Genomic DNA, 24,730 nt, shown 5'->3' with positions numbered 1-24,730 from the left:
ATGTACCATATGAGCCACTCCCTACACACAGCTTCCCTTTCCCTCAGTGGGGAATGGTACAGCCCTGCTTTGCATAAGTTTCCTCTGAGTGGGTCGTGTGTATGCAGGCCAGTACAGAAAGAGTTATTAGTCCCTTTTGAACGGTCTGGATGCATAGAAAGACAACCACAGTGCAGCTGTTTTATTTCTTTACTGCTTAAATTGTTGAAGCTATCATGTATTGTGCCTACCCTGTCCCTGGAATGGGCAGTAACTCTTTAATGTATTACTACAACGGGAAATCGGTGAGTAGACTCTTTGGGAATGTGTTTGTCTGAAACACAGGGGAGCTGCTAGAAGTGTGCCTGTGTGTGTCGTCTACTGTCAGTCCCCTCCTTCCTGTTTATTTGAGCTTTTTAAGTTGAGTGCTATGTGCATTTCAGGTTAAAGAACTATATTTCTTTAAGGTTGTGGAAATTCTTCAGATGTTCTTTTGTGTTAGTTAAGGCTAGCAGTGCAGTTAACATGCTGTGGTTTGTGTGACTGTGCTTTAAACTTTATTTTGTCTGGTTCTGTTTTATAACTAAGCTCTGCAAGTCCGTAAATGTTCAAACCCACTCATGAAAGCAGTCTTTAAACGTGTTCTTGTGCAAAGAGTGATAGGTTTGCAAAAAGTTTCATTCTTACAGTGGTGAATTTATTTTCACTGGCTGGTTGCTTCAGCTCTTAGACTGGGTTGAAATAATAACAAGTGGGAGTCTGGGAATGATTAAGGGAAATAGGCTGCCTGTTGAGGTTAGACTTTCCTGTTTGCAGATTGAGCTCCAAGCACCAGTGTTGCTGTTATTCCATCTGTTTTTAATCAGTTTGGCATTCTTGACGCCACAGGGAACCCAATGTGATTTCTGAATTTCTCTGTAATGACCTCTTTGATTTCTGTTTCTATGAAAATGTTTTCAGTTGGGGCACTTTTTGTCAGTACATGCATAGTTGTAAGTACATGTGTGTGTGTGTGTTTTTTTTTTTTTTTTTTAATTCAAATGCATTGCAAGACCGATTGATTATCCAGGTATTTTTAAATGTAACTTTATGTGTATATATGGACAGATATAACATTGATATTTTCCCTCAAGCCTTTGCTGTGTTAACTGTTCAATGATGTAGTCTAACAAAAGCTGAATGAACCGTATAATGCAATTGGAGTAATCCTTTAGTAATGATCCTGTCATAACTTAATTGCATGGGCAGATTTTCACCTGTCATTTCCTGTGCTATTCTTGTATAAACTACAGATGGGGTTAAATGAAACACTAGAAAGACATTAGCCTTTTCACTATAGTGTATTTAAAAGGTCATCTTCTTTTTGTTTTTAACTTTCTGTACAGCCCACTACCACATTTCCACTCCACTCAAAAGATGACTTTGATCTCTTTCATAGTGAGTGTTAACAGGCTTGTGTCACATTTGATGATGGGGAGAAAATTGATTGCATGTGGATTGAAAGGGCAAACTTTATGATCAAAAGTCTTCACATTCTCTTGTGAGGAAAAAAAAAAGGAAAGATAGTGCTTGTTCTCTCAATCAACTTGATCCACATTAATTTGTTGCGATGTAGAATTGTGTAGCAGTCTCACCATCTGGAGAACTAGTGGAACTCACAGTGGGCACTTGGCCTGTGAGGTTGTGGCACAGTACCAGTACAGATGGAGTATCTTCTTTCTGTTATGTTTTAGTGGACATTACAAAAATAAGAAAAATATATATATATTCTTTTTTTTCCTGTAGTAAAAGTTTTTTTTTTTTCCTAGAGGCGGTTACATTTAATCCCCACTATGAAATAAAACCCAATATTTATTATTAAAGCACATTTTGTTTTGCTGCAACAGGTTTTATCATACTCTGTGTGTATGTGTTTGTGCATTCTTCCATGCATTTGTGTGTTAAAATTATTATGTTTTTGTGTTGTTGATGCATATAGTAGTACTATTTATTTAAACAACTAAAGCATTTCTTCTTTGATTGTTAAAAAAATCCAGGAATAGTCTTATGCTACTGAGAAATTTACATAATTTCATAATTCTTTTTGAACTTTTTATTGATTTATTTAATATAATCTGTCTTCATCTTTTAAATCAATCAAAAAAATAATAATAACTCTAACACTCTTAGCATGCCGAACATTACAAATCCCAAAATTTGAAACTTTGTTAGACTTGGTTTGACTCCAAACAGTGACATAGTATACAAAAACAGGACAATCCATGAAAGCTGCTTTTGATCTCTTTACTTTAAGTCTTTTGGCTCCCAGCCCAGATTTACCTAACCCTTTTTTGAAAAAAATCTCTTTGTGTTGTTGAGGAGCACACTTTGTGATAGTTGACATACTATATTTTACCAGGCAACTCTTTGATTGATATGATTGACTTCAAAGGCAGGTATGGCTGGCAGGCATCTTTTAAAGCAGATGGGAAGTTTTGCTGGTAATTTTTTTACTGTGTTGTAGCATGCCAAAGGTTTTGTACTGGGACAATGTGTGTATTTTTTTGTTTGTTTTGTTAGTTAGTCTCCTATAATATTTTTCCCTATTACTGATTCACAAAGTGAAACAATTGTCTGACTTTCCATATGTATTCATTCGTTTTTTAAACCCTTTTTTGGCCTGTGCAGACAGCACCTACCCAGCTACTGTCAGGTAAAGGCAGGTCACACCCTGAACAGTTCACCAGTCCATTGTAGGGTCCTCTCTGTGATCTTAAAAAATAAATATTTTCATAAAAAACTTACCTTCCCTATTATCAACTTTTATGTATTTTTCTCAAGTTTCAAGAAATATTTATTCTACTTAAACCAATACCAAATTGTGCTTGATAAGCAATGCCATTCTGCGTTGGTGTGCTGAACATTTGAGTGACGACTTTTAATTAATGGCCTTGTAAAAAGAAACCCAGGCGGGCCCTCTTTTTTAGCGGCCAGTGGAATGAGGCACCCGGTGGTTGGGATGGTTTATTAATGCCTTCGACTGGTTAGCCTAGGGTAAAAAGAACAATTAGAATTATCCGCTGCCATATGCTGCCTATAAAGCATCTGACGGTGGAAAAAAAAATAAAGCCCGAGCCCCTGTGTGAGGCTAACCTGAGATCTCAGTGGAACTCCTGTCAACCCTGGTCACATGTGTAAGCCAGAAGACCCACGAGAGCTCCACCCCTCCCAGAGCACTTTAATTACACATCCAGACAACAGCATGCTGGAGTCCCGCTCACTCAGCAAAGCCCAACAGCACTGAGTCTCATGTTCTATCCTAACATGTTCACATGTGCAAGCCAGTCTTTCAATAAATTAAACATATTAATTGTTTGATTTAATTGAATTAATTAGTAAACCACACAATAACTTTCATCACACTTGATTCAAATCATACTTTGTGTAAAGCTGTCAGCATTGGTGAATGAAATGAGGCTTTCAATAGACGGATTGAACAAGAGCTGAAATGTGCAGGTGGATTTATCTGGCAGGTCTGACTCTGATTAGTGTTACATGACGACATGGTCATTCAGTCCCTACAGTGGGAGGTAAAACTCATCCAAACCTTTCCTCCATTCTTCCCCTCCTCACGCTACTTCCATCTGGAGTAGATGAAGTCAGAGACCACTTCACTTGTGTTTGGCCTGCAGTCTTTTTGATCCCTTTGCTCAACTTGACACTCATGGCTGTACAGCACTATTGCGCAGTATAGCTCTTTGTCCACCTGGAACTTGTAGGTGCATGTACAGAAAATAAAGTGTTTTTCTGTCTCTGCGTATTTATTTTTTGCCACTTTGGTAATACTTTAAATTGCCTAGATTTGAGTCTTTGCGTGTAAGTGAGATCATTATACTTCCATTAGAGGCTGAGTGAATCTGAAATGCAAATTCTCCTGATAATTTGCTTCTTTCTTCGGGAGGTTGATTGCTTCCTAGTTATCAGTCTGTAGGTGTATTTAGGACTGCATTCACATCAGATATTCTCACAAGTTCTTGCATACATGTTTAAGACATTATGTACATTTTTTGATACCAAAATGTGTGCTTTTAACACAAATTCAAATAGGCTAACTTTTATTCATTTCTTAACTGCTACAATCTAGTACCAGTGTTGAGAATTATACCTTTTTAATTTACAGTTACTTCTTACTGTAAAACCTACAATTTGCTCTGCACTGCAGTCTGTTTCTTTACTTTCTCTGTTGTCTTTTCAGGTGTATGCACCGTCTCCAAGCTCAGAAGACTTCAACAGAGATTCTCCATCTTACTCTTCTCCCAAACCCTCCAGCAGTATGTTTGCAAGCACTTTCTTTGGTAAGTTGTAAGAAGCATTTTGTTTGCAGTTCTAGGTGTTCTAATATATCAAGAAAACCCTTCTACGTTAAAATATATATAGTTATATACTCAAAATATCATACTTTATCCTTTTTTGTGCTTTTAGTGGTCACAGATTTCATAAACATTGTAAATGTATCACAGTTTTCTAAAAATAAATATTTTAGGTTTGTTTTAAAGTTTTTTTTGACACATTTGTTGTTTAGGATTCATTTAATTTGTCTTCATATTAAAAAAAACCCTATTTTAGTTATTGTGGAGGTTCGCTGCTTTCTGAAACATTGCTTAAACTTTTGAATACTTTTCATTCTAATCAAAAGCTTTTTTTCCTTTTGTGTTAGATGGTACCCACAATTCATCAGACCCATGGAATTCATCTGGTGGGATCAATCAGCCTGGCTATGGGGGAATGCTCCCAGGATCCACGTCTCATATGCCACAACCAGGAAACTACAGCAGCTTGCACTCACACGACCGCTTGGTAAGTAGCTGAGCTGAATTTTATATATAATTCATTTTTTAGCTACTGAAAAAAGTAACATAAAGATAAGATTCAGTCTGTGAAGTTCATATTTTAAATTTGATGTGAACCATATGCCAGCATAGTAGAGCTCTAGCTATTGGCAGCAGTGGGTGTGTATTAATTAGTGTCTGGTTATTATCAGAGAAGACACAGTTGACCCCCTTTTTTCCCCAGTGTTTGATCTGGCCTCATCTGCCTGCTTCAGCTGGCAGAGCTTCACAGGGAGCCTGCAGATGCTGCTCTCTTTATCTCTGTACCTCCCCCATTAACTTTTGATTTATCACAGCTTGGGAGATGTCAAAGGACAACGGCAATTTAGTCAACAAATAGGGTTTTTTCTGTTTTGGACATAAGCATTTCTTTATAAGTTTACTAAACACTCCTGTTACACTTTTTTTATTTTAGAATTACCCTGCACACTCAGTCTCTCCAGACGTCAATCCCAGTCTTCCTCCCATGTCCAGTTTCCACCGAAGCAACAACAGCACTTCACCATTCGTCACTACGGCCCACACCCCATCTGTCAACTCAGCCGATGGGGTTATGGGTATGTTCTAACATCAACCATTCAGATACGGTCTTGGAAATCTCTGAACCAACATAATTAAAAGTTTATGTCAGTGAGATGTTTGTCTTTCTGAGATGTTATCATACTTAACATTTTAAAATATTTTTTCTTACAAACGTGTCCTTTGCTTCCCTACAAGCTGCTGCAAATCGAGGGGCAACTACCGGAAGTTCGCAGACTGGGGATGCACTTGGCAAAGCTTTAGCCTCGGTTAGTTACCACCCCAGTTTTAACTTTGGTTAGAAGATATATTTGCAATGCATTACCTGTTAAAAAATGATTGTGCTGGTTTTAGATTGTAACTGACTACACTCCATTGTGTTGCATTTATTCCATATGTACATATAACTGCCTTTGTTTTTTTTTTCATCAGAACTCTGTATGTTTACACTTCAGACTAACATTAAATCAGTTTTTGTCAGCAACCTCACCCCCATAAACATTTGTCTTTAAAACAAATTAAATATTCCTTTTTTCATTTCGAAAACGGGGACCTCAGTAATCATGCAGGGACAGGGAGCTTCACCGACTGTTGATTAAAAAGGTCTTACAGAATCGTTGCCAGTTATAGCCTAAGCCTTTATAAATGTCAGCTTAAACTAAAAGTAATCAGGAAAGACAACCGCATCTCCTACCTTCAAAAATAAAAATAAAACTGGCAGAGATAACTGCCAAATCCTCTGATGGGTCAGTTCTTTGTACTTGTTATTTAATTCTGTTAAAACATTGTGACATAATCGGGTACAGAGAATGTGATCAGGACTCAGGTAGAGTGTACAGTGAAGTAAAACAAATTTTTTCACCATAATGTTGCTGTCTTTGTCATTTATTATCACTTAAATTAGGATAGTTGGTGCTTAGTTGTGTAAAGGATAGCACATGCTGATTTTTTATTTTTTATTTTTTTTTAAATAAAAGTGCTTTTTTCCAATGCCAATCTAAAATTAGAGAGATTTTGGGGACGGTAACGACAAATTAAGTCCTTTATATTTGCAGACTCAATTCTATTAGCATGACAAAGCTGGTCTGAAATGGACACTGTTGGAACTGGGTGGGGGTAGGTGGATGGATCATGGGGCACAAGGGAGTTTATAACTGCTGTGGCTCAACTCCATGGCCCCCTGCTTCTTTCTAGATCCTTTGTTCTCCGCCCTTTAAATTGGCCGTGCTTATTGGCCTCATGCCGCCTGCGGCAGCGTAACTGATGATCAGGCGGGGCTTTATTTATTCCAGTAAAATGAGCAATATTTCACTTTGAATGCATTTTGTTGCAGAGCGAAAAAGAAAGAAATTGTATTGTCTGGTCAAAAGTCACATTTCTAAACTGTGTTTTTAGCCTTGGCCCGAGCTTTATGATTTTCTACAGCAGTGATAACCATATTATTAATCCTCTTTAGTTTTTGACTCAATTGCATGTCTGAGAGGGAAAATGCTGAGCTGAAAAAACTGTGTTTAAACCCACAGTCATTCTTCTTTAGGCAACTGTCCATCCTCCTCACAGTGCAGCACACTTCAGTCAAACCTCTGTCCTGATACTTAAAGTTGATTGAAAAACTTAAACCCCGAGATCTAGATTAAATAAAGAGATTATCAACAATAGTGCATTCTATCATCCCTGCGGAGGTCAAGCGGTTTCTCCCAAGCTCAATGTGATCTTAACTGGCAGAGAAATCTCTGTGGATTTTCAGTTTTATTTCTCTCTGTAAATTAGTCAAGATCTACTGATAATACCTTGACTTCTGCCAGCCTCCATTATGACCATAAAATGTCTTCTCATAAAAGGGAATCAAAATCTGTGACATGTTTGTGCTTTAATCCAGTGGTTGTTTATATAAATAAAATCCCAGTTTAGATTCTAAATATGTAATGCTATTGTTCATCCATTTACACTTGCAATGCGGAAATGAAAGTAAGCATTAGGAGTAGAATAACATTTCTTTCTGTATTAATAAAACACAGACTTTTGTCCTAGTTGTTTGCAGAGAGCGTACGCTTTAAAAAGATACAAAAATACACAACAGTCGAATACTTGCAGTGTTATGATGTATGGTTCTCTGTAAAATCTCTGTAGTTGCTGGCAAAAATGTTGCCCTTGAGATTATCTGTTTTTGGTTTAACCGGGTTTCCAGGTTATGCATCTGCACATTTGAATTCATTCAGAGAGCATACATCTTCTCTGTAAAACTCTAAAGGCGATTAAGCAAGTTGGTTTTAGCATTTCTCTGTGTTTAAAAGAAAACCTTTGACACAAGGGTATAAGCTAAATCAAATTCATCCTTTATATTCTGGATCCATATCAGAGTTAACCAAGTCATTTTGTATAATTTTATTGTTTCATTTAACAAATCAAAACTCTTGTTTTTAACTCTAAAATACTTTTTCAAAACTAGGAGAATTCAGTTTTTCTGAGGTTCCATTTTACCACTAGATTTGTCTATGAAAACAGGCAACACATCTGAAGAGAAATCACTAAATAAATACTTTACAAATTTGTATCAATTTTTTTAATTGATTAATAATGGAAAGCAATATTGAATCAAACCAGCCGTACAGTTTTGAGCCAGAATTGCAATTTGCTACATCGCGCGTGTTGATTGTGTCCTGTCCAGGGTGTTACAGGGTGAGAGGAGACTAGCACACCCACGTACGAGCATTTTCAAGCCTCCGGTTTTCTGACTCAACGTGATTTGAATTAAGAAATACTCAGAAATGCAGTTTTAATCGTAAATTCTTTTATAGAGGTCCTCTACTATGAGAAACATTTTTACCAGAAAAAGACCATTTTCATTGGAGTGGGTTTTAAACTATTTATTTTTAAGCTCTGTTTAGGTGACTGGCATTGCCAATAGCCCTAAGACAGATGAAGAATTTAATCTATTGTGACTTTCCTCCTCTACTTTTTTTTCTTTATTCTCTCTTACAGTATCATTTTTAAATTTTTGTTTTACTTCTTTTTCTTTCCTTTATTTTTAGTCATCTTGATAGATGTAGACCCCACTGATCACCTAAGACCCACTATGGTTGTGAGGGTTTAAATATGGCACAAATGCCTGTTTGTAACTCACAAAAAAGTCCCATAAGATTCTGTAAAATGTGATTTATTCTTGCTTTTATGGTAAACTACTGACTTACTTACTTTTTCTCTCAATTTCTCATTTGTGCTCTCAGATTTATTCACCCGACCACACTAGCAGCAGTTTTCCATCGAATCCATCGACACCTGTGGGATCTCCTTCACCTCTGACAGCCGCAGCCAGTGCTGCCTCAGCAGGTACTGTGGTGACTGCTGCTGGCACCCCATCTGGAAGGCCAGGTAGAGCACCAGCTTTCTCAATTTGCATTTTCATAGGCTACTAGCCTACAATTACAGTACTGCTTTGTGATTACCCGAGGGAGCGTCTATAGGGTTCAGTTTTTGTCTAAATGATGTGGAGTAACACAAAGTTAACCCACTTCGAACCTGAACTGTTTCACAAAGCAGAGACGAATGTAATTGAAAGTTGTTTTTATCTGTGTTCTTCTAAATGAAAACAGAAAGAATGACTATGGACCTGTCTGATTAATTTAAATGTTGTTCAATACAAGTAAACCTAATGAACAGCTGATTCAAGACCTTCAAAATATCAAACGAGAAGGAGCTGATTAACATTTGCATGATGCTTAATTTCTGTAAACCAGTCAAGGATAGCATGAATGTTGTAATCAGGGTTAAAGGGTTTAAAACTGCTTTTACTCATGGTAATATTTTTAGCACTTGGACTTCTTTTACGCAGAAGTCTGTGTTTGGCAGGAAAACAACAAACAGATGAAGTGTATTTAAAAGCTGGAAATTGTCCAAGCTATCCAAGATATTTCTGTAATTTTCCTTACAGTGTGTAAAACTAGTATATTCCTTTTTATGTTCAGTTTATTTTATGACTACTTTTCTTTATGTGTTTTAGCATAAATCAGCAGCTGAGCAGATACATTTTAAAAATTTCCTACAAAGCTTGTAATTCCCACTCTTCTTCAACCTATGTTTAGGGTTTTCAGTGACATTTCTACGTCCGTTACTTTCTAATTTAGTCTTTAGTTTAAAATAATTTGCACCTTTGTTGTGTGTTTGAAATAATCAAAGTACTGCAGTTTCTTTGCAAATTTTTATTTATTCCCCATAGTCTAATGGAAGCCATCAAGATGTACATTTACTCTAGTGTTTTCCAGATAAACAATAGCCCTAAAATAATGTTTTGTAGAAAATCTGTAAGGACTTTTATGAGCCTGCAGCATGTGCTGATACCGTAGAAATGATAGAATTAAAGGAGCAGTTCTGTATGCAACTGATGGCATGTGCAAAGAAAAAGAGAAAATGATGTAAGAATATTGACTGGCTGATGTGTTGATGAAGGTGCGAGAGTGGGGGGAAGCCCAGAGTGTTGTTTTAGTGGCCGGTGTGTCATATCTGGTAATGAAGTGGCGACAGCTGTCTCTACGTATGCCACCCTCATCCTCAGCTGTTGCCCTGCCTCATGGACAGCTGCAACACACACGCACACACACACACAAATGTAGACCAGGCCGCAAAAGGCTGTGTTTATTTGTCAGTGCAAGCGTTAAGGCTGCTGTGACTCACTGATGGGAACCGTCTTACCTTTTTTCAATACACCTTGCAGTTACACAATGATTATTATTGGAAATGTTAGCATTTAGAATAAAACCCCAATGCCAACTGTATCCATCTGGGATTGTGAATAAAGTATATTGTTTCTGTAATTATTTGCTTTTATCGTGCTTCTGGGGCTGGAAAAAGAATGAATTGGCCCAAAATATAACTCTGTTGATGTTGCTAGCAAAATCCATTCATCATTGGGATCACATCGATATACAACACATTACTCAAGACTGGCTTCTTCAATTAGCTCTTTCTGGAGCATGGTGGGAAGAGAGCCTCAGGATAATTTTTCATAGCTGCCAGCTTACTCTGGCTCAAGTGAAGTTTCTCTACTCACTCACCTGGGAGAAAGCTGTAGCAGATGAGGGATTTTTCACTTCCTTCTCTTTGAATAGTCTATTAATTAAAGTTTGAAGATGAAGTGTGTGAAGATACAAAAATCTCAAGAAGAAGAGACACCAAAAACCTAGAATTTTGACAGGAATGCATTTAAAATTGAAAATTGACCAAGGTACTGATTTCTTTTTTTTTTCTTTTTTGGTACTTTGCTGTTAGGGTGTTTTATTTTTTCATCCATTTTGTGTGACTTAGATTTGAATTGTATTGTGTAAGAATACAATGTCAGATATGCTTTAGGACTAAACAAAAAATGTTGTTTCTCACATTTTTCAAACAACTCTTCATTAAACGATTGAATAAAATAAGATGACATTTCTACATTTGTTTTTAAAACATATTGAATTATAATATGTGTTTTGTAACTAAGAATTAAATCATAAACCAATAACTTCTTATCCAAACTATCCTGTAATTATGATATAAACCTGTCAACTTGGAAACATGCATTGTTGGTAAACATATTTCATGAACTCTGATAGAGAATAACACATTGCATCTTTTTAAACGTGGCAGGCATGTTTATTGGATAATTGTGTTTTAGAAAAAGAAAAAGAAGGAAATGTAGTAAAGCTGGTAATGTGATGAACAGATGTGGATTCCTGTCCTCTAATTTACAACAGATCAAATCTGCTGGACTTGTGTCTCTGGACTTACCTTATAGTCCAGAGACGCACAAATCAAGGCAAACTTTTTCCAAACAAAGACAATAATTCCTCTATGTCCCTCTTTGTTTACTGCTTTACCAAACTGAAATAGACTGTTTATGTTGAGGGGGAAGTGGTTGTTTATCAAACCCAACTTATATGTCAGGAAAAATAAATTTAAACTTTAAATTTCGCTGTCAGCCATTTTTTAGACGAACTAAGGAAAGCTTTTGAACATTTAGATATGAAGTTTAACTCTTTATTTCCTCGTTAGGTACCAACCAGTGGCCCCGCACAAGTGGACAGGCCCCCTCTTCTCCAAATTATGAAAACTCCCTTCACTCATTGGTAAGTTTCACTTTTGCCACTTTGCTCCAACGAGCGACTGATGCTCACTTTAGGTCAGGTATCAGCGCAGGACCGAGCTAGCATAACAGGAAGAATTCTGTCCGACAAATGTTTTGCTGATGAACGTGGGGGCGGGATAACCAAACTGAACAATACTTGTCCCTCGGGGCTTACCATCTGTTTGCTACGCTGTGGGCCAGGATGAGTATGACAGTTGGGGGATGGGCTTAGTTAAGTGTGTTGGTGTGGGGGGGCAGCAGCTGTTTGCAGAACCACTTCTGCAAAATTCCTTTGGTGCCATGCGACCCCACCACGGGATCACTTTTCACCCTCATGCAAAGTCAAGCACTAACAATTATTCTCTGTTACATTATTTTTATTGTGTCAATTTTATTGAGCTATTTAGTTGTAATGAACTAATGATTACTTGTATTTGTCTCTGTAAATAAGGGGATTTCAATTCAAATATGCTTTAAAACTTAAACTTTAAGAATCCGGCATTTTGGGTAATGTGGGTAAGCTATTCTTCTGTTTTTTGGGGGAAATAATATAACGTCAAAAATCTATGTTAGTCCAGGTTTAAAATGACTTCAATATCAGTTTACTCTCACATATTGTCCATCATGTTGTGAGTCTCAGAAGTGGAAGCAGAGACAGTTGATCACTCTTCCACATTTCCCACACACAAACTGTCAAGCTACATTCACACCAGCCACCGCAACTGGTGTTCAAGTGGCCACTTTCAATGAAACGTCTATGTAAACACCCATAAACCTGCATTTTGAGCTTCCGGGCTCAAACCTTTTAGATTCACATGTCGCTGCGCAAGATTTTAAGTCCGATCCACCAACCAGGCGTTCAACTAGCTGAACGTCGACAGCTTGAACATCAACCAACTGAACTTGTACCAATCAAAGGCTCAGATTTGGTAGGGACGTGTGGACATGGAAGTGCCAACCGCTGTAAACTGAGTCATGGAGCAGAAATAAATATATGGTGTTTTTCTGCCCGGCCAGATTTTTTTCAAATATCGGAGTAGATCTGTAAAAAAAAAAAGAACCTGGAGCAAGGTCCGTGAGATTTGCACCGCAAGTTTCTTCCAATTGTAGGTGGCAGACATGCACTAGTAAACTAGAAAAAACTAGAAAAACTATAGAAGAAGCCCCTCCCTGTTTGCCTAGTGTGAACACCACAGACTACTGTCTGTCTGACTGTTGACTACTAGGTAAAGATAGATACTTTCTTGCACGATAGTAATAATAGCACTTGAAGGCATCCACTATCAGTTACCTTCTTTTACTCAGTGTGTTTTACACATTTGTTTCATATTATATTTGAATGCAACAGAATAAACAAAATCACAGAAAATTTCAGGTAATAACACACATAAACCATTTACATATAGTACTAATGCATGTATTATGAGTAAGCTGTATTCAGTTAAAAAAAACCTGCCAAATACATGAGAGACACAGGTGATGGACTTCTAGCCAAAGTCATAAAGCTCAACAAAAAGGTGAAGCAAAGCTGAAACTCAGCTCAATGTTTTTAAAGAAGAGAGAGTAAAAGAAAAAGCATTTGCTTTGAGTGCACAGAAATAGACTAACTGGCATTCAGTGCATGACAATATCAAGAAATTGTAGCAGTTCTGTCAAATGTAAACAATAATTCACTGGAGTTTAAACTCATGCAGCTTTAAACGTGAGATGATTTCAATCGTTCATGCAGTTTGTTTAATTGATATTTAAATAGGTTTAGAGTACAGGGAGTTCTACTTAAAAATACAAATAAACATTAGTTTGTACTTTGGCAATTACTTGTGTGAATATTTGAACTTTATGAGAATATCCTGTGGAGAAATAGAAAAATAAACGAATTTATAAGTAAATGAGAAGCATATTTACTTGGCAGTAAACTACAAAAAGGAAACTTTGATTAAGAGACTCAGAAATTATTACAATAAGGATTTCATTAAAGTTTGGAAGGAATAAAGGATCTCACTTTCAGGGAATTAAGGATGTTTGGGTGAAAGTTGAAATACTTTTATGCGTCAGTTCTTTTGACTTAGCTGAATCCCAACTGGAAAGCCTGCACAGTTTCTAACCCTGTGTTATTAGAAGTGCCACCAGCAACAGTTTATATTAGCTCTGATTAAAAAAGTCCTTCCCTAATTAATCAATAAAACTGTATTTAACTAATAAGCAAAAGTAAAAGTAATGAGATTGAAAAACATAAAAGTTCAAACTAGTATTAGCATAACTGTAAAGAAAATGGTACACGTGACAAATGCTTTAATATTTGCAAGCAGCACACTATTCCCATCTCTGTGATTTGAATGGTCAGCAGTTCTGTGATTCCCTCCAAATCCTTTTCTATTTGTGTTCCTGACTTCACAAAAGCATTCAGTTTGAACAGTGTTTACAGTGCTTTAAACTCATAACTCTGTTTTATTCTTATTTGACTTTACCAGAAAAACAGAGTTCATCAGCAGTTACATGAGCATCTTCAAGATGCCATGTCTTTCTTAAAGGATGTCTGCGAGGTACTCTTCAGATAGTTTGTATTCATCACATATTTCATACCTTTTTTTATTTATTTATTTATTTTTTTGCATCGGCTTCCCCCTTCACAAATTTGATTACATCTTTCATCGTAAAATGACGTTTATTTTTCACATTTGTCATCTTATTGTCAGCCATTCCAGCTTGCAGCTATCATCAAGTTTAGGAGCAAAATATACATTTCGAAACATTTTTTATTAATACTTCAAGCTGAAATGGATTTTATGTTGCATCTGGATTTGATTTGCATTTTTTTTCTCTTTTTTTTTTTTTTTTTTACCATACCTTTTCTTGCCATTTATGTCCCAATTTTGTATGCCATTATATTGAGCTGTTTTTGTCTCTTTTCTTTACTCTTCATTAGTCTCGAATGGAGGACCGTCTGGACAGACTGGACGATGCAATCCTGGTCCTGAGGAACCACGCTGTGGGTTCCACCGCGACTCTCCCCAGCGACATTCACAGTCTGCTGCAGAACGGGCCGATTGGACCAAACTTTCCTGCCTCGGCACTGGGTCCGAGTAGGACCGCAGCAATGGTGTGTAAACCAAAGATGTGTCTGTGTGTTTCTGCATGATATTAAAAAAAATCCTTTTACTAAAGGCTCAGACACCTTTCCAGAGCTGGCTCGCATAATGTCTGTAAAAACGAGACATTTTCCACACAAGAAGAGTTTAATTTACACTGACGTATTTTCCATAAGTGTGACCTAAAGCTCACTGTCCTTTTGAGTGCTGTATACACAGGGGTGAAAGAGGAATGAGAAAAACAGGTGTGATGAAATGAGCTTTCAGTGTTGAACTTTTCTTAGAGGTAAAAATTAACAACTTTAGAAGACATATAGTTCCAAGAATTAATCTGGAAAGTTTCACTCTTCCTTAAAGGTTTTTATACAGCCAAAACGTTTTTGACACAACAGAAATTAATGTGAGTTTGTTCGCAAATAAATTGGGTCACACTTGGGAAAAAAAAATTAATGTAGAACCCCTGGGATTTCAGACTATTATTGTGTATTTAATGTAATCTGTAAGTTTAGAACATCATTTCATCTTTGTCTGTCTGTCACTTTTAAATGACACCATTATCAGTCCATCCTCAAAGCTGTTCTCCTTTTTTCTCTTTTTAGTGGGTGTTTTTGTGCTGATGGTGTTGGAAAGCTTCTTTTGTGTTCTCAACAAGAATTTTCTTTCTATGGTTGTCAGAAGGGCTCAATGATATAACTTGTAGCCGGGATATGGGGACATTGAGCTGCTGCAACCTTAAAAAAAAAAACAAAAAACAACATACACACTAACACAGCACTTTGTCAGTGGGAAAAGCCCTTGGACAGAAATGAACAGCTTCCACAAGGCACAGTCACAGGCTTTTTATTCCATGTGACACCCTGCCCTTTACCCCTTTTCATCACATCTTTTAAACAACTCAGGAAATCTGAATCGTTGGAAACGTGTGTCTGAACCCTCGGCTCCACCCAAAAAAAAAAAAAAGACTTCAGCTGTATGGTAATCAAGCTCTGCCGTGAAAATGGCAGTGTTCAATTCTCGCCAGAGCCCCAGCTTTCCTCCTCCTCCACCCGCAGACAAAGACTTGTTTGGACACCTGTTGAGAGCGTAGCAAAGATTAGCGTAGTGCCGAGGAAGGGGAGGATTTTCCAAGTGGTGAGGTTAACAGAGGCCAACAGTGACGGGATCACATTCCAAAAGAAAAAGGGTGGGGGGGTGTTACTCCCCTCCCTATGCAATAAATTCCCCACTTTCAGCAAATAAACTGGTTGGAATTAAGGGACATATGAGGAGCTCTGGGAAGCAAAACAAGTCAATGTGGATAAAATATTAAATGTCAAAAGAGAGCACATAATTAAACACACTATCTCAACTGAACTGTATTTGATAAGTTAATGCAGTTAACCTCAAAATCAAAAAGCAAGAGAGTCAGATAGCACTGAGATAAGTTTGTGGAGGTGTTATTGAGTAGTGACAGAAAAGTGTTGTAAAGACATTTATACTTTTTTCATTATTCTTTATATTAAAAAACAACATTGGGTGTTAGTGATAACAGATTTGATAAATATTTGTCCCACAATGCAGTTTTATTTTAACTTTTCCAAAAACTGCAAGTGGAATTTTTCATCATCTCAATTCAAATTTAGCTTAATAGCATGTGATTTTCAATGGCTGTTTTCTGCAATTACAAGTGGATTTTACTGGTGTGTTTTTCCCTCCAAGATGTTCTATTTCAGCTTCTTCATAAGCTGTACCCTCTCTATGAATAGCATAGCTCTGTCTGGTATCTGAGAGGATGTCTTCTTCCTCTCTACACATGTCCTTCCTGTCTGTGTTGCAGCAGGCCAGCGATGACGCTGCCAGCCTGAACAACAGCCATGGAGGCCTGCCCGGCTCCGGCTCCACATCCAACACAGAACTCAATCACCAAGTGGAGGCTTTCAGAGGTTAAATACACTCGATTCAGCAGATTTGCATATCTGACATGAATTAATGTGTGAGTGATTTTTTACCACCGCCATGTTTTTTTCACTGACAGCAGGTCTCTTTGCAGGGCTGCCTGGCCAGGTGCCTTCCACTTTGGAACTGAAAGTTGAGAAGCAGGAAAAGGATGACATGCACGATAGTCTCTCCACTGATACCAGGTCAGATGATGAGAGCGACAAAAGAGACCCGAGGACGCCCAGAGGAGGGCCGCGCACCAGGTAGGCAATGACCAAGGGAGTGTTTCGGAAAATTAAATCTAAAGAAAAATATTGACCCCTTCGCAATGTAATTTGCAATTAACGATTCCACTTATTATAGCATCACCTTGAAAGTTAAAAACACTGAAGGATACTTTATTATATAATTAGAAATACATTCAGGCACAAAGGGGTTAATTATAACTTATTTTTCTTCAGGAAATAAAATTTAACAAAAATGTTATTTAGTTTTTTTGAAAACTAAATAGTTATCTTCTCAAAGAAGTGGCAAATATTACTAAAAGCCATTCTGCTTCTGAGTTGTTGCTAAATGAAGAGTCAAGAATTATATATCCATAACTTTAACCAGCTGGATCAAATAAGTAATTAAGTGATAAAAAAAAGAGAATAAATAAGAACAGCTGATATTTTATTTTTGTTGAATTGATTACAAGCTGAATAATAAATGCTTTTTATGTACCTGAATTTTAAAAGTTCTAAAAAAAATTCTAATGATAAAATGCAATGTATGTATCGTAATCCTAATGTAGAAATGCTGATTTGAACCCTTGAACTTGGAGTTTTTAGGTTCATCTGCAGCTACAGAAATCACATGGAAAATTATTTTCACTAATTATCCATTCTACTAATAACTACTAATAATTCTTGGGCTTTTTGTAAAAAAAATTATTTTATCAAAAAGAAATTGACTTCTGTTTTCAGTTTCTGCTCACTGTTTATCTTGAAATCATTCCTGACTGCAAATGTATGTTTTGACTCCTGTGTTGCATAGCATCACTGAAGACGAGGACCTGAATCCAGAGCAGAAGGCTGAGCGTGAGCGCGAGAGGAGGATGGCTAACAATGCACGCGAGCGCCTGAGGGTGCGAGACATCAATGAGGCCTTCAAGGAGCTGGGCCGTATGTGCCAGCTGCACCTAAAGAGCGAAAAGCCCCAGACTAAACTGCTCATCCTCCATCAGGCTGTGGCTGTTATCCTTAGCTTGGAGCAGCAAGTCAGAGGTTAGTAATATCACTTTATCCCAATAAATTGAAGTGTCTTTTCTTTCTATCTGCCTGTCTTCAGTGGAATCGATCTATTTTATGTACTATAGATGATTCAATTACAAATGTCTTCAAATCCTGCATCTGTTTTGAATAAAAGCAGTCCAGGTTAATGTGGCTTTTTATTGTTTAAAAAAGAAGAAGCATTATAGTAATATTGTGCTGCTTCTGCATCCACAGAAAGGAACTTGAACCCAAAAGCAGCCTGCCTTAAGAGACGAGAAGAGGAAAAAGTGTCTGGGAGCTCTGGTGACGCCCAACAAGCCCACACAGGGGTCCTTCCAGGCCTGACTGATACATCTAACCCCATGGGTCACCTCTGAGCAGCAGACAGGTACACTCACCTCAAGACTCCAGCTTATGTCAAGTTATTTTATTTCATTCAATTTTTCCTAAACTTAATATTTTAATGGAGCGATTATATTTTTGGTTTATAATATAGATTTTAATTTTAATTTTTGGTTTTAAATTATTTAAAATTATGAATTTATCATTCATTACTTTCCAGCACTGAGATGATATTCTTTACAGTTTTTGGTTGTATTCAAACATAAAATCAACAGTGTGGGTTTTGTTTTCTTGCCTGAATGATGAGTTTTATCACTGATCATTTTGTCTCGTTGTATTTTGTTTTCAGATCGACGTGATGAGGAGCATTTCTGTCTCTTTTGACTCTGTAAACCTGGTTCTCAGTGACAGACAGGACTCGCAGTTTGTGACACCAGTTGGGAGGAGACAGACCACTTGAAGCAGAACCAGTCTAAGGCAATCCAATCATACAATTGAAGTGTGGTGCAGGGGAGAGTTCAGCTCCCTGAAACCAGTTTCCATCTGCAAATTTGCCCCAACAAGGAAAAAAAAAAAACCTCAGCACATATTACTGTCTGCAAGAAGTCTGTTGCTTCTGAACAATCAGAGACTTCGCAATCTCCTCCAACCGGATCTGGAAATTGCCTTGTGCCTAAACTGAATTGACGAATGCATTGTAACAGCAATTGTTTCTGTTTGTCCGTTTCTTTTTTTTTCCCTATTTATTATGTTATTGAGCGATAAAGTGTATGTTGAAAGGGAAAGTTAGGTAACTTCAAAGAGAAGCGTACAGCTTTTCAGTTGATCTATAGTTTGCCAGTGTCACCGTCTAACTGAGCACTCCATCCCAGAAGGTCGTTGGCGAGTCCAAGATGAAGGGAAAAAGTTGAGCACTGAGAAACCTGACATTAATTTATTGGCCCGTTTAGAGTGGTATTTATATAAAAAAGAAACTATCATTAGATATTAAAATAAAGAAAAAGTCTGAAATTCCCTGCTTTAAAAAGAAATTAATTAATTTATATCTGTATGTTATTCATTCTTCTGCTGGCCACATTTGCTGCCAAACTCCCTGTTGTTTGTTTCTGTGTGGTGTACAACCGTTTGTGTCTCTGAACTTTGCAAAAAAGAACCAAAAAAAGAAGCTTAAGAGCATCGACTCCATTTATCACAAAGGTGACAGCAAGTGGCAAACTTTAGCTTTACTGAAAGCTTTTTCCCCCTTGGTAGTGATGGTGAAAACTAACTACAGACCTTAGCATTCCCTTCAAATTTGTAGTGTCTTAACAAAAGGAATAGGAGATTTTACCGCCCCGTCCCTTCTTCCTTTGCCATATAGTGTTAAATGTACGCAGTTACATATTTTCTTCAGATTTTTGTGAACATTTAGCCTCCAGACAGTTACAGCATGTTGTCAACACATAGGTGGCTTTTTTATCTTCTATTTTTTTCTTAACAAAGATGTACTTAAAAATAGAAACAACAGTTAAAGGAAAATCAACGACGACCATACTTTCTCCTGGCCTGATGAACATATCAATTTTCCTTTTGTTAATATTTCAACAGGTAAAATTTCAAGCGCAGTTAATCAAATTCATGTTTGTTATTCTTATTTGTGTTGTAATGAGTCTTTTTGTTTGTTTGACTTTCAACATTATAATTTCCTTTTTTACCCAAACATCTAAAATACTTTCTTGTGATCAGGATTCACTTCAGTCAACCAGGCTCCATATTTTGGGGATTATTTTTTTTTTTAATCTTTAAACTGTAGCACAATAATGAACAAAAGGCAGTTAAAAAGATTTTCTTTTACCTTTGAAAAACACTGACCATGATTTCAATCTCTTTTCCTCAGTTTGCATGCTTTATTTTTTCTCCTTTTTATGAAACCTCTGGTCTTAAGACTTGCGTAATATTCCATAAAAAATTCTATGTATCTTGTTTTTTGTCATTATTTAGACCTTCAACACGGCTACCACATTCAATAACAAGTATTCTGTAAAAAAAAGGGGACTTTAAATGGACTAAAGAATGCCGCAATAAGAGTTTACATTGAACATTAATGACTTACTGTTGTTTTGTGAGAAAAGAAACAAATCAGCTTTTTTGTCTGACTGAATGTGGCCTTGTACTTCACTTCAGTATTTTGCAATCTTGTATTCATAACGGCAAACTTGAGGGTATGTCACTTCCAGCTCTACTTCCTTCTTTTTTCCCTGTCCTTTGTTTCTTTGCTCCCCTATTTGCTATGTTAGACATTGCTGTTCTCCCAGATGCTTTCCCTTGTATAATCTATGACAAAAAAGACAAAAGTAAAAAAAAAAAACATTTGGCTTATTTTTCACTGTAGTTAGTCTTTTATACAATAATACTGTAAGAATATTTCTTGAATTATAAATATTACTCTTTCTAGATTTTTGAAAGCAAAAGTTTTGAGTAAAAAGTTTCTTACTTTATTTTACTATATTAGATAGTAAAATGTACGGTTATTTACCATAATATGTCCATTATTACAAGATATTTGCAAATTACATCTTCAGTACACGTATGAACTGTTGCTTGTAAACCAGCTTCAGATGACTAAAATGGGGACGTACGTCGTGCTCTTCAGACTCCATCATCAATTGATAATGAAAAAAAAAATCTGTTCTCGTGTCAAATAAAAGTTGTGGTGTATGCACATCAAAAAAGAAGAATAAAAAGTGCAGCAGCAAGATTTGAATTTTCTGTCTGTTTCAACAGAAAAATACAATGTATATAACATTTATGTTGCAATAAATGTGCCATCTTTTTTTAAACTAAATTGTATGTGCATTTATTTCTCCTATTGGACAACCATGTTTCTGTTTAACCATCATAATTCATTTATTTTCATAGCATTTTTTTTTTCGCGAAACAAATAGAAACAATAAAGCTTATTCCTTTTTGCTTTGGAGACATTTCTACAGTGGATTTAGGCCAAATGAGTGTTTTATAGTATGTAAGTCTTTTTTGAGAATACCAGTGGACCATTGTAGCCTGTATGGAAAATACTATGAATATATGTTTCTATTTTTAATAAAGTGTGATAGCAGCATTGTTCACTTGTCCTACTTTTTCCCCTTACATTTAGATTTGTGCTTTTGCAAAAATAGTTGCCACTTTTCATTATCAATCAAATACGTTTCCTTTCCTCTGTTTTGTTTTATTGCGCTTCTGTACTGAGAATGAAAATCTAAGCTGATTTTTAACATGCACTACAGTACAAAAGTAGATTAGGTGAAATGGCTGAGCCATTATGAAAATTACAAACCAACAGTTTTTAATAAAAAGCCACGGCTGGGTTTGTGATCCTGCTGTTTTCAGCTGTTTCTTGTTCAGTGACTGAATGTAATGAATCCCACAAGCAGATGCAGATCCAACCTTGGACTGCTATTCCGTTGTAGATATCAGGAACCGTTTATCTGCATGCAGATTTCCTGATGGCCTTCATGACATCTTAAAGGGTGATCTCAGTTCAATGCTCTGTCGGAGGTGAGGCTGAGGGAGCACAAAGTGCTGACTGCTGTCTTTGTCTGCGCTGGGCTCGGAGATGCTACATAAATTCTAGCTGTCATCGTACAGAATTCCTCGCAGGAATGCGCAGATGTGTTAGTTTGGTGAGTGTGCATGTTCTCTAAAGGACTGGGACCACCATGTCTGACAGCCAACTTCATGTCATGGCTGCTGACTTTTCCACATGGCAGAAGGTAATTGGCTTACACCAAATGCACATGAATCCAGTCTGCTGCGAACACGCCTTTTATTTTTATCCTTGCTGCTTAATAAACGATAGATGCTGCACCAAGTCAGCCTCTACAAAACAGACAGCCGCAACAAAATGTGTGCAATTTATTTTTTTTTATCAATAAGCTTAAAAGATTTTCCCATTTTCCCCTAAACGTAGCACTGACAATTATCAGAAAACATGTATATTTTAGGTTTATTGAACCAAAGTGTTCCTTTAAAACAAAGGAACTTTCTCCAAATGTGTAATCTGACTTTTAATGCAATGAGCTTTCTCTTTGCTGGATGCTCTTTCATAGGATGTCACTGCAGAACTACTTTTCACAGTTATATACCTAATTTCATGTTATTTTACAATTGCAGCCATTATGCAGTTCAGTAAGGTTCTCCTGTTGAAGGGATTCTTCAAATAAATCAATTTAATCAATTTACCCCAAAGAGTCTTGTTAAAGACTTCTTATTAAAGAAAAATGGTTTGTTTTTAAATAAACATTCTCATTTTGTTGTTTTTTGTTTCCTAAACTCAAAGGGAATTTAGGGTGTTGGCTGCTCACCCTCTGCTTAAAGAATAAGCAGCTGCCAATGTACAGTTGAGTGGAAACTAAAATAGGGATGAAGGATGAAAGAAACATTTGCTGCTCCTAGATGACAACATCTACATCCATTTCAATGTATGCATTGTTTTGCTATGAGTTGAAGCCAGCACAATTGGGCAACCTGTCATTGGTGATGTTTCCTCATTCTGTCCTAAAAATCACAAGGAAAAAGATTGAACCGAAGTAAATTTAAGCTCTCTGAATTTCATGCCAGTGAGGATGAGATGCTGAGAGAGTCCACAATCCTTCTTACTGTATAAGTGGAATAAGACTAGGCAGTGCACTGAGCATGCCCAGAAGCCCCAGCTGTGGCACCTCAGCAGAGAACAGAGCTCCCATTGTGTGCTGCTGTAACCCAACACAGTGGCCAAGATTAAAGGCTGAACTGCTGCGAGGTCTTTGCAGATAAAAATATAAATAACAGCGAGCAGCGAGAAGGCAAAAGGGCAATTGGGTTTTCAGTTTACACTGCAGTCCTGAAATGCTAACAATAAAAATCTATTTCATTTGATTAGAACATAACAATATGCCTCCATTTATTTCATTTTCATATTTTATATACAGTTCCAGTTGGGGTGGAAGCCTTTATGTCATCAATCAAGAGATCAAAAAATTGAATTAATTATCCATGAAATTCACACAGAAAGCTAAGCCCAAATCTGACATCCAGAATTTTTTTTAAACTATTTCAATTCATTTTATTTTGTTTTTGTGATATGATGAGAATACATATAGTTTTTGTCATTTTCAAAAACACTTTTTTTCAGGTCTTAGGCTTTGATGGCTGATAAAAACTGAGGACAAAATCTGTAGTTCTTCTGGTATTTATGACTTCATTAGATTTTCTGATGTATTTCTTTTGCCATATTTCTGCATCAAAATAGCAAGCAGAGCTTTAAAATATCTGCAGATTATTTTAAATTATTTAGTGCTTATATGATGCTGTAATCAACAATAATTTTCATAAATAATCTTTGACTGCTGCACATCAACTTTAAAAGAAAGAAAAAAGAGTCAGCATTAATGATGGATCCTCAAATGTTTGTCTCCTGACCTTCTTAATTCAAGTATCTGTTAACAGTTTTAAGGTTGTAGGTCACTGTAAAAAAACGGCACATACAGTAATAAATTAGGGCAACATGTCCTTGATACTTCCAGAAACCCAAAGCAGAATACCATCATCACCATGTTTCAGAGATAAGGGTAACATTTTATAAACGTGTTGTATCTCCTTGGATAAGATGAAATAAATACTTCTTGAATATTTGAGAACCAACTAATCAAAATGTGTTTTCTCATTTTATTGTTATATTACTTATATTTAGTTGTATTGCTCCTTTTGATTCCTCACAGACAGAAAAATTGGGCACACCTAGAGAGGACTCTACATACTATGAAGCATGGAGGGCTGAAGAGTATAAAAAATTTAATCGAAAACAGATCCCAACACTATTGAAGTCTAATATGACCCACAAAACACAAATATAAACACCCCAAAATGACCATTGAATTATTGTTAGGTGACTCTCATGAGACCTGATCTGAATTCTCTTGAACAACTGTGGAACCAGCTGAAGCATACTGTCTAAAGAATTTTAACCCATAAGAATCTACGGTGACGATTGTTCTGCAGTCCACTAGATCTGTGGTAAATTCCATAAGATGTTATTTTTAAGGAAAATGGGTCTTGGTTCCTACTATATGGGGTAAGTTAATCATTTTTAACCAGGTCTGTTCCATATGTTTTTTTATGATTTTGGTAAACAAATATTCAAAAGTCATGTCTGATTTTTGATTAATTTCCGCTTCACTGGCATCTCCTGCATTCTTTCAAAAATGTTAATGTATAAAAATATTCACTGCTTGTCAAACTTACTACTTTTCAACAGGTTTTACCAAACTTTTGAGTTCATTTTTAAACTTAGTTCGTCAACCACTAGGTGACGCTCTTGGTTTTAAAACTTTTTTTCCAACCCAAAGAATTGATTTGTCTTGAAGTTTCAGGCAAGCATGTCGGTGACTTTGTAGTAAAGGAGAGCGCAAAATCCTAAATAAAAGTTTGTATTTTGTTCTTATGTCATTTTTGGTTTTTATTTTGTTGGGTGGGGTTGAGGGGACTGTGTGTGTTTAAAATATCTCAATATTTTTTTTCTGTAAAAGTTTTTGTTTTGCTTTTCTTTAGAAAGATGCTTTTATTCTGAAAAAAAGCCCCACTTTATGACATTTTTGTTCATACTTTATAAATAAAGTTTGATTTGAATAAAATGTCTGCAGTTCATAG

The 24,730-nt window shown here is 36.5% G+C and overlaps 1 protein-coding gene across 9 annotated transcripts in view; it reads left to right on the top strand.

The window, feature by feature from the left end:
- The window catches only part of tcf12 (transcription factor 12), a 59,811-nt gene extending 38,649 nt beyond the window's left edge, over nucleotides 1-21,162 (top strand). For 2 of the 9 annotated variants that reach the window (XM_024294927.2, XM_024294931.2), the window contains exons 9-21: nucleotides 4,214-4,313; nucleotides 4,676-4,815; nucleotides 5,263-5,404; nucleotides 5,565-5,635; nucleotides 8,594-8,738; nucleotides 11,394-11,467; nucleotides 13,938-14,009; nucleotides 14,393-14,566; nucleotides 16,372-16,477; nucleotides 16,570-16,735; nucleotides 17,508-17,737; nucleotides 17,960-18,113; nucleotides 18,417-21,162. In XM_024294927.2, the coding sequence (XP_024150695.1) occupies nucleotides 4,214-4,313; nucleotides 4,676-4,815; nucleotides 5,263-5,404; nucleotides 5,565-5,635; nucleotides 8,594-8,738; nucleotides 11,394-11,467; nucleotides 13,938-14,009; nucleotides 14,393-14,566; nucleotides 16,372-16,477; nucleotides 16,570-16,735; nucleotides 17,508-17,737; nucleotides 17,960-18,102 (1,563 nt within the window). In that variant the 3' untranslated portion in view covers nucleotides 18,103-18,113; nucleotides 18,417-21,162. The remainder of the gene's footprint in view (nucleotides 1-4,213; nucleotides 4,314-4,675; nucleotides 4,816-5,262; nucleotides 5,405-5,564; nucleotides 5,636-8,593; nucleotides 8,739-11,393; nucleotides 11,468-13,937; nucleotides 14,010-14,392; nucleotides 14,567-16,371; nucleotides 16,478-16,569; nucleotides 16,736-17,507; nucleotides 17,738-17,959; nucleotides 18,114-18,416) is intronic. The other 7 variants (XM_036210401.1, XM_036210399.1, XM_036210398.1 and 4 more) reach the window with 7 other exon arrangements.
- Nucleotides 21,163-24,730: the final 3,568 nt, after the last annotated feature.

Source organism: Oryzias melastigma, linkage group LG3, assembly GCF_002922805.2.
Source record: "Oryzias melastigma strain HK-1 linkage group LG3, ASM292280v2, whole genome shotgun sequence".
NCBI lineage: Eukaryota > Metazoa > Chordata > Actinopteri > Beloniformes > Adrianichthyidae > Oryzias > Oryzias melastigma.
Note: the sequence above shows the minus strand (reverse complement) of the source record. Positions and strands in the feature narration are given on the sequence as shown.